At 47.2% G+C, this 10,220-nt stretch overlaps 1 protein-coding gene across 1 annotated transcript in view; it reads left to right on the top strand.

Annotated features, from left to right (window-relative positions):
- The first annotated feature begins 285 nt into the window (after positions 1 to 285).
- The window catches only part of PRKCH (protein kinase C eta), a 125,574-nt gene continuing 115,639 nt past the window's right edge, over positions 286 to 10,220 (top strand). The window contains exon 1 of the mRNA XM_068398080.1: positions 286 to 645. Within this exon, the coding sequence (XP_068254181.1) occupies positions 286 to 645 (360 nt within the window). The remainder of the gene's footprint in view (positions 646 to 10,220) is intronic.

Genomic DNA, 10,220 nt, shown 5'->3' with positions numbered 1-10,220 from the left:
CCATGCCCCAGGTGTCCCCCGCCCCGCCGCTCCCTCTCGGCAGGAGAGGCCCGGGCCGGGCGCTGCGGCAGCGCGGGGCTGGGCGGCGGAGCGCCTGCCCGCTGCCGCGGGAGGTGGGCGGTGCGCGGGGGGCGGTGGTTCCGGGGCCCCGGCATGGCCCGGGGGCGGGCGCGCCGCCGCCGCCCGGCCCCCTGAGGAGGCGCGGCGGGGCTGGCTGCCGGCCCGGCTCCGCGGGAGAGGGGTCTGGCTCTCCTGCGGGCTCCCGGGCGCCCCGGGGGGGCGGCCATGTCCGGAGCCATGAAGTTCAACGGGTACCTGAAGGTGCGGATCGGGGAGGCGGTGGGCCTGCAGCCCACTCGCTGGTCCCTCCGGCACTCTCTCTTCCGCAAGGGCTACCAGCTCCTGGACCCTTATGTCACCGTCAGCGTGGACCAGGTGCGCGTTGGGCAGACCAGCACCAAGCAGAAGACCAACAAACCCACCTACAACGAGGAGTTCTCTGCCACGGTTACTGACGGCCATCAGATCGAGCTCTCCGTCTTCCACGACACCCCCATCGGCTACGATGACTTTGTGGCCAACTGCACCTTGCACTTCCAGGACCTCTTGCGCTCCGCGGGCCCCAGTGACAGCTTTGAAGGCTGGGTGAGTAGCTGTCTCAAGGAGAAGCTGGAGCCAGGCTCCTCTGTGAATGAATGAAGGCCCTCGGAGGGTACATGCAGAGCTGGGGCTTGTCCTTGCACGCCTGTGCTGCAGATGCAGGCAGCCCGGCGTGTGTGTCTGCCTTCACACAGGTGTACCGTCATGCATCTGTTTGTGCCCCTGTGCTTTAGAGTTGCTTAGCCTGCTATTTAGATTGCTGTTTCAGCTGATGTGTTTTGGGACCCTAAGAACAATGTCTCAGCTGTTATAGCTTGAGGGTCAAGACCAAGACCCTGTAGCTGAGGGCTGTGAAGTCTCTCCTCTTTGTAGACTAGCAGAGAGAAGGCTTGTAATACCTAACCGGCAAAGTACACCTGCATACTCACACGACGATGTGCCTGCCTTCTTTTGCTTAGCACACAGAGACGTGCTTGGAAACTTGGATACCCAGGGCTGGATGTGTTTCTGCTCAGATCTACACGTGCTTGCGCAATTGTTTGATGTGCGCGTGCAAATTTCTTTGACTTCTTAACAGAATGGCAGGACTAGTCTTGTGTCTGTTATGTACACCACTGTGCTGGTTGAACATGGTTTCACTTACAGCTAATTCTAGGTTATTTCCAAGTAGATGTTACTTGCATCCGGTCCAGAGAACCTCATTTATGTCTTGCTCCTAATGGTAAGTGAAAGGAATAGTAGAGGCTCTAAAGTTGTGCCTTTGCTTCCAGTACTGTAAAGGAGGAGGAAGTGACTGTAGTGATCCAGACAGTAGTTTGCTTGTAAGTGTTAGGTTAAAAAAGGGAAAAAAAAAAAAAAAAAAAGGCATTTATTCTGGGTAGAGAAGGTGCAGAAGAGCTGAGAATTTCCGAGGTTAAGATAGGTATTAACTTTTTGAGGCCAGGAAGTTCAGCACGTGTGATCAGGTAACCACCACAATAAAATCAGGCGTGGAGGAAAGAGAGCTGACACTGTAGAGAACAGATAGGCATCTCGATCGTATCGCTGGGGAGAACGCTGGTGCTTTCTTTTCTCAGCCGGTGTCTGTGACTGAGGTGTGATGCTACACCTCTGGGGTCATTACAGGGAAATACCAGTCGCAGGATTGATTAATAGGTGTATATTGGTACTATTTTTTTTTCTCCTTCTCGTGGTGTACTTAGGTACCCTATGGGTAGGCTTGATGTTCAGGCACTAAAGGTGGCCCCTCTCAGACAGTCACTGATGTGATTTGGTGTTGGGCAGAGGGATCCAAGCTAGCCTCACATGAGTTAGCTGGGGTCTCGCTCCTGACAGCACAGCCGGAGCAGGGTTCACAGGGGTTTGCTCGGTGGGTGAGTACCCAGCTTCCCGGGCGGGTTGTGCCGCTGGAGAGAAACTGCTCCTGGGACTTGTGCTAAAACAGCTTTAAATCCAGAATGGGCCCCTGTGGGCCAGGGCAAAGGAGCGAGCTCAGGATAGAGAGCTGTGGTTTTGAGGGTTTTCTTCGTGTTTGATTTGCTGGGGGTGTTTCCTCTTTGCTGTTGGGAGAGGCCCTGTCCTCTCGGGAGGCTGGAGTACTGGTCACACTGGGTCTGGCTACATGTGGGATTGGACTGCTGTGTTGCAAAGGTGGTGGCCTTATTTACGTTACTAAAATATCTATAATAATATTGCCTCCAGTGTGGATGCGTGCATGGCCAGGGGCCCGCTGTGTCTTTTGTTTTATCCATCCTGCAGTGCTGATTTTTAGGACAGATGCAGGCTGTGGCCTGCAGTGCTTGTTTGGTCTTTGGTGAGGGAGAAGTTTCTTACCCCCGCTAGATAGGTACACGTGTTCTATGAACTCCCGTACCTGTGAGTTGATGGGTGCAATGGGGTGGGAAATCTGTGACTTTTTTACCTAGATTGATGTAAACTGATGTTATATCTGGGTATGTACAGAGGCTAAAGGCGGCTGCTGCTCTCCTTTTCAGTTAATGTCTAAAAATTACAGCTGGGGTGGATTTAGTGGGGGGTGAGCAAGTGTTCATCTTCTGTTCATCTTCTGTTCCCTTTCTCCTCTCCCCTCCCTTTTGACTTGCTTCGTTAGCATCTCGCATAGCGTGCAGCCAGGATCACATGATGACAGGGAACAGTATCTTGCCCTGATAATTTAATATGTCTTGATAAAACCAGCAAGGCTGTCACGGGGTTTTGTGTAATCAGAAGGGATAGGAAATGGTGGTTTGTACTAACCCAAGGTCCATGGGCTGCTGGCACGATACAAGACACCACAAGGGATTTGCAGATGATTTGCAACACCTCCACTCTGAAATCCTTCATGCTGCCCTTTTTCTGTCCCCAAAGCAAAAGCACATATAGGCAAGGAAGGAGTGAATGGAGTGAGGGGAAAATTGGTGGATCCTCAAAGTTTAACCTGGCTTACACTTACTTGGCTGTGCATGATTTTTCATTTTGATTTGAAATACAATTGTTATGTTTGCTTTTCAGAGACAAGGACAACAATATATTGGTAAACTCCAAATGCTCCTTGGCTCGATAGGAGCCAAACGGGGCAGGGCAGCTGGTCTGAGTTGCCAGGGATTACCTGGGACAGTCCCTCAGCTCACATGCTGGCCTGAAAGTTTTGGCGTGAGCTCTCTGTCTCGTGCTGTTCTGTTTATAAATGTGGATTTTCTCCTGCTGAAAAAAAAAGTGATTAGTTGGAACATTGGTCACCACCTCTTGTGAGAACTGTAGGAAGCATCAGCAAGAGGCAAGAAGGAGCAGTTGGTGTGGTGCTTCCCAGATGACTTGCAGGTACATCACTGCAATTATGACCCCAAACACTTAATGCAGATGAGTGAGTGTATGGACATGAACTGTCTCATCAGTAATGCTTATACACCTGAGTCATCCCGCTGGGTACTGGGACAGAGTTCACTGTTCATGGTTTGCATTAAAATCCGTGTTCCAGAGACTCTTCAAAACCAGCCCTTTTTCTTCTCACCTTTTTGATTGTTTTCTGAAGTCTTTCTAGTAGACACGTTAGCATGGTCTGGATATTTTTAAATTTGCATATTAGTTGTTAAACACATTTGACTAATTTTACACAGATCAAATCTGTAAGAGCTTATTAACTTCAAGATCCTTCTCTCTGTTTTCCCGTTTCTTATATTTACTTGTCAAGTTGCAGAGCTGTAGTTTTTATTAATATTGTCAATTAAATGCCATCTTGCCTTCAGCATGTTTTAATGTAGTTAAAACTGGGAGTGATCTCTCTGGTACCATGTTCTTTCTGGTAGGCATTTTCCTGTGTGGGTGTGCAATTGTGCAAACCTGAATGGTGGCATTTTACACAGGTACGCGTGACCCTGCCAGGCGCAGCTCAGTAGAAAATTCAGCTGGCTGTTATCCGAAAGCTGTTAGGTTATGCTTTACATCAGGGTTGAAACTTGTCTTTTAAAGCATTTAATTTTGCGCTAGCATGTGCTAAGATCTTTTCACTCGGCATATGCATCTTTAAAAGGTAGTATCTGCTTTTTAACTGTAAGTGCAGTACAGGAGGCAGCATTATGTCAGTGAAACAACATAAATAATTTGGAGTACTGAGTTGTAACTGAAAGGGGAGATGTTTACAATATGTAGGATTATTCCTATGAGTTTTATGTAGTAGCTGAAGTAAGTTTTAACCTTGAGGAAAGGTTATTTATTTACACTATTTACAGATACTGAATTGCATTGTTACTAGGGAATTATTTAATTACGATAGTAAAAATTGTTAGTCCCTGGGTAGAGATGTTGTAATTTCTAGGACATTAACAAGGAGTTAAAACTAAACCTTGATTTTGAAGTAGCAAATTGTCAGAGTATACAGAAGCAAATTAGATAACAGATGGACTATAAGATTAATGAGCCAGTTGCAACTTCCTGGCGAGTTTGTTACCATTGGTTCGTGTGTGCAGGAAGAGATTAAGACAAATAATTCTCATGCATTCCTTAACTTGAGCTCTTTTGCCTGTATCCTTTCCTATGTTTTTTTTCTTTCTTAAGGCAAAAAGAAGTGTGTTTTACCCATGTTTATATGCAACTGTATTTCTTGAACATTAAATTGAAGAGTTACACGAGAATGCAACTTCCCCAGAGCATCATAAACTTGGCAAGAGAACCAGCGTGCTAGGTCAAATATGATATGGTGGCTTCTTGGTTTGACTCCCGTTTCGCTGCAGAGTGTTCTGCAGGTGGGTAAAACTTGCATGAGGAAGCCAAAAAATACTTCATAGCTGTTGACAGAAGATTTTGCGATGCGGTATTTTGCATCTGCATCAGCCCGTGCCCACCTGTAGAGATGGAGTGCAGCTTGGACTAAACGGTATCTCCTTCCATAGGTCAGCAGCAGGCTGCAATAAAGAGCAACAGCAATCTGTCCATATGATTTCTGTTTCCATGCACATGACAACCACGTACACAGTGCAGATCTCTTGATCTGTGGGAAAGTCACGCTGCGCATTAATTACAAACTAGGCTTGAGTAAACTTAGCTCCTTCCTATTCCTTGATAGGTTTTGTTTCTGTAATTATTATTAGTGATGTGCAGTTATTACGTTGAACGGGAATAGTGGAGAGAAACACCCACTGCAGAAGTTAAGATGGTTTTTGAAAGCTACCAGAATTTCGGCTTCTGTTTCTTTCCTTTAGCGTACATCTGTCCTTTGGCCCTACGAGCAAACCCTTCAAAATGCCAGCAGTCCTGTGCACCAAGGCTACCTGAGAGTGCCCTGCAGCCTAAACCAAAGGCTGTAATAAAGAAATAAAGGAAGAATTGTTGCTATTTGTCAGGTATTAAATAATCCTGGGGCGTGTGATGCTAATAACAGTTTTACTGATCAAGGCAGATGAGAACGACTAGAGCTGACTGTGTCACAAAGAGCTGCACACTTACTGCCCTGTTTCAGCACCAGAAGCTGAGCTAGTTAAGAGTCCTATTTCTCTCTCATCCATGAGCTCCTCCCCAATAAATGGCCTGTCTGGCAACTGTGAGCATCCTTGGAGAACATAGACATTTTGCTTGAGAGTGTGTTGGGCTGGAAAGATTTGGTCAAAGCATGAGAAGAGCCAGTTTCCAGTGGCTGGAGCCACTAGGATGCCAGTAGGGTCTGTGGGACTGGAGTTCATGCCCTGGCTTCATATTGGGTACAGCAGGGTGTGGGTTTGGCTGTCCTTCATGCAGCTGGGTACCTGGTCCTGCTGCGGTACCGGCTTTCTAGTGCATTCCTTAGTCTGTTTTTCCACAGCTATGTCTTGAGAACTGTTGCTTTGATGCTGTTGGAGTTGGGAAGGGCTCTGGGAACGCCGGAGACGTGCCTGGGAGAGGAGCTTGGTGGCAGCTTCTCAGCATGGGGTGGAGCAGGTGGCTGGGAGAAGCCACAGCTCGCAGAGTCACACAAGGTTTTCTGGAGCTGTTTGTCGAAGCCCTTGCTAATGTGGTTGCTGAGGTGCGGGGTTGACTTTCATGCCAGGATTAGCTTTCCATTTCTGCTGTTGCCCGTTGCTCAGCTGGTGGTGTTGCCACTGAATTACCTGCAAGCCCCAGTTAGAGGGAGAGGGGCAGGCCAAGGGCTGATGCCCTCGTCTCCTCCTTCAGCAGCGCTAGTCATGGCAGAAGCAGCTCCTGAGGGTGTTTGCAGACCCATGCCCCCAACCCTGGGGTTGCTCTTTTCGGAGAGGCTATGTGCAGAGGAGGGGGCTGGTGGGGTAACCGCAGCACAAGTGAGCCCGACACCCCAGGAAGCTCCGTCCCCAGCCCCTCTCTCCGCACCCCGCGGGCCTCGCCTCGCTCTGCTCACGCTTTATATTTAGCTTTTACCACAGGTCTTTCTGTAAAAATGCATTTCATCCAGGCTGTCCGAGGCTTTCTGTTTGGAGTATTTTCTGAGTAATGATTTGGTTTCTGGCCATTTTGAGCTTATAGGCAATAAACCCCGCAGAAAAGATTGTCAAGGGGGCTGTTTAAGCTATTGAAATGCCATTAGAAAGTCTACTGATTTACAGTGCAATTCAATATGAAAGCATATCCCTTACTGAAGGAAATAAGGCGCTCACCCTTTCTTTGCAAACTATTAAGGCTCCTTTGATGTTTTAGGCTCGATTGTAGCTATTGTTCTTTGCTAATACCATCAAGAAATCGGGGACCTTTTGTGTAACCATGGAGAAAAAGACGAACAGAAGAGTTATCAAGTGAAATGAGTTGCTGGCAGCTTTTGGAAAGGATTCTGGATCAGGCATCATGCCTTCTTGCCTCCCAAATCTCAGCCTATTTAGCTACGCGGTTAATATATGTCAAACCACGCTGCAGACTTAATTTCTTCTGGAGACAGTGAGCAATCTTTGTTCTGATTGCTTATTCCGCCCCTGTGTTATTTGTGGGGCCATGGAGGGAACCAGGTTAACTAACCCGGCATTGTGTCCTGATGGAGCTCACCTGAGCCGTGCCCTTGGTTGTGCTGGTACAAGAAGCCCTGGCTGGTTGTGAGGGAAAGACTTGCTTTATAATTATATCAAAGATAGCAAATGTATGTCTAAAACAAAGTGCATCCTGAAGTGGCCAATTAATGTTGCTAAGCCACTTAGGGCAGGCCAGACAAACGACTTAAATTTCTGCAATGCCAATGACATTTTTTTATTCTTTGACATCATGAGATGTTCTCATCGCTCAGGGAGCTCAATCGCTGAGGAAACGATCCTGTTTTGTTTTGAAAGCCAGCGCCATGAACAGATGTAAGCCAGGTTTCGTTGCATTAGCGTGATGCTGTGCGAGAGCAAGCGTTCCTCAGCGATTCAGGTGCTACCGATATTCAGCGCTAAAATCTCAGCATCTGTGCTGGGAAAAAATTGTTTTTTCACTACCCTTGGAAGGCCTTGTGTGCCCTTGTGCCCTTGTTACGCTAGACCAGAGGCATCTAATCGATGACCAGATCTATCCCGCAGGCCTGCCAGAGCAGTTTGGCCGGCTGACGTCCTGCTCCCTGCTCTGCTCTTTCCTGGGGCTCCTCAGGTGCAGGGCAGGGGACAGGCTGCAGGCAGAAGAGTTCCTCTGGCAGCCTCCAGCTTGGTTTCAGCCACTCTCTTCCTTGTGGGACCCACGTCTAACTGCATCTCCAGAAAGCCTCGTGCTCTCTAGCCCACCAGTGCCCCATGTCCGGACGGAGGGATGCAGCCCTCAAGATGGAGAGGTGCATCCACCGCAGACAGGGGATGCCTGCACCTTGTCTGTGTGACAGATGGATGTCACCTCTGGGGTTGTCTCCTCTGAGTGCCACCTCGCAAACCAACAAAGCCCAGCCTGGGAAGGATGCAGCCCTGAGCTGCTCAGACACAGGGCGTTTGGGGCTTCAGGTCTGGGATAAGATTTCAGCTCATCTGCTGGCCCTCCTTGTCGCTGGATGGGAATTATACAGTGTAGACCTACCCTTCGGGGCAGCGCAGCCCGTGCTGGAGTGAGAGTGTGCTGCTGTGCCTGGAGTTACCCACGAGCTTTGCCAGTACAAAAAAATGTTGGTGGGGAGGAGGGAGGGGAGTGTGTGAACCTGTAGATGACGTTACATAAAGACTTTTTCTTGGTGTTCACCTGCCAAGTTTCGTTAAGTATTGAGTTTCATGAGTGAGTTGGTTGTGTTTGTATCAGCGATACGGTGGCAGCTCTCCAGGCTCCTTCTAGGAGAGGTCTCCTTGCTGTTGAACAGGCAGGAGATGAAGTACTGGTGCAGAAACAAAAGTTGGGCAGCTTTGGTAGCTGACTTCAGTTTGTGAGATGGGAGATAGGTTATTTATTCTATTTTTTTAACCAACGTGACAATGCTGTGTAGGCCTGAGTGGAATTTTTTTTACTTTTTTTTTTTTTTTTTTACTTTTTATTGCAATACAGATATTTCTGTCAGAAGGAGGAGAGAAGGAAAATACATACGTGCAAGACATATTGCAAACATGTGACTTTGTGTATGAGTATTACATGTCTGCTGTGTGTTTTTAAAAAAAGTAAATTGATAAAATCATTTGCAGTGTGAAATCACTTGACAGATCAGCAGAGCCCTGTAAGCTCTCAGATGGAGGCGAGCGGGGGAGAGGATATGAGAAAGAGGCTGCACATCTATTCTGTACCAGGGCATTACACCTAATAGTAAGAATTATACTGACAGATAGTCTGACAGTGTGCATCTAGGGGCTGAGGAGAGGTTTGAGATGGTACTTCCATGTCCAAACAGTGAGCTGTTTTTTCTGCCTTTGTCTCATATGTTTAGTATCAGCCATCCTCAGACGCAGGATTTTGACTTGTCAGCTGGTCTGATTTGGTCTGAAAAAGCAGCTCATACCTTCCTACAGCACTTCTGGTTTCTAGCCCTCTCTCTGGCCCGTTCTGTGGTTTCTGTTTTTCCTTTACTTGTTTCTTATTTTTTTCTTAGGTCTTTATCATCAGTCTCCATTTTAGCCTAGTACTGTATTTTGTGCTTTTCTCTTGAGTAAATTTAATTTTACTCTGTCATGTACGCAAGACGTCACTTTTATATGAAGACTTTAATTTACATCTCCACTTGCTTTAGTATCTTAAACCTCCTACAGCAGCAATGGGATCTTTGTTTGGGAATCCTGCTATTGCTTTTGGATATACAATATTTGCCATCATCCACAGTTTTATAGATGCTGTAGTAGGTTCAAGCAGGGACCAGCCATAACTATGCCGAGTGCAGTAGATATGAGTCAGAGAGAGACGTGCGCTGTCAGAAGTCATGTAGGGTTGTGTCAGTTCGCTGGAGCTGGCTGGCTCTATGGTCTGGATAGGAAAGAGGGTGACAGCTGTACTATGACAGTAAAAGTCAGCATGGGATGTCTGTACTCTGAAGTACTTTTATCTGACAGAATAGTTGCAAACACATGCTGTCTCTGATAGCATTGCCGTTGGTTTCTAGAGCGATTCTCTCCACCTAGACTGGTCAGTGTGCTCATCCTGTACTAAATGTATTCAATTCTGGGCTAAGTTCATTCAGAGTAATGAAGGTCTTCTAGAGCAAGAACAACTAATGAAAGACTATCTTATCCTCTTTGAATTCCTACTTTGTCCTGCATTTATTTTCCGTGGTAATCAAGGCCATATAGCTTGTTGTTTTTTTTCCCAGGATTGAAGAGCAGAGGAAAAATATGTTCTAAGTGGTGAAATCTGGGGATTGATCTACTGAGTGTTTTCTTCTATCTCGTACCCTTTAATTCTTCTAAAATGTAAATGCTTTAAATCTGAAGACGAGAGGGAGAAATCTTTTGTGCAGTGGGGCCCAATTCTTATCCTCCCCTCTGGCCCACTCCATGAGAAGATGCTCTCCATACCTCACTTCTTTCTGGCATCTATTTTTAATTACGTCAGCGTGAAAATTGTCTTCCGCCTTTCTTGCTTGTAAAATGTCACTCTATAAAAAAGTTTGCCTGTGGCTTCTGTGAGATTTCAGCAGAACAGGAGCCCGGCACTTGCCTGTGCTTTCACTTGCCAGGTTTACATAGGTGGATTCCCAATGACATCAATGGTGCTATGCTGCCAGCTTTGCATCAGTCTAAGTGGGAGAAGAACTGGACGTG

The sequence above is a fragment of the Nyctibius grandis genome, chromosome 4 (assembly GCF_013368605.1).
Source record: "Nyctibius grandis isolate bNycGra1 chromosome 4, bNycGra1.pri, whole genome shotgun sequence".
Taxonomy (NCBI): domain Eukaryota; kingdom Metazoa; phylum Chordata; class Aves; order Nyctibiiformes; family Nyctibiidae; genus Nyctibius; species Nyctibius grandis.
This window is presented reverse-complemented; position numbering and strand designations above follow the sequence as displayed.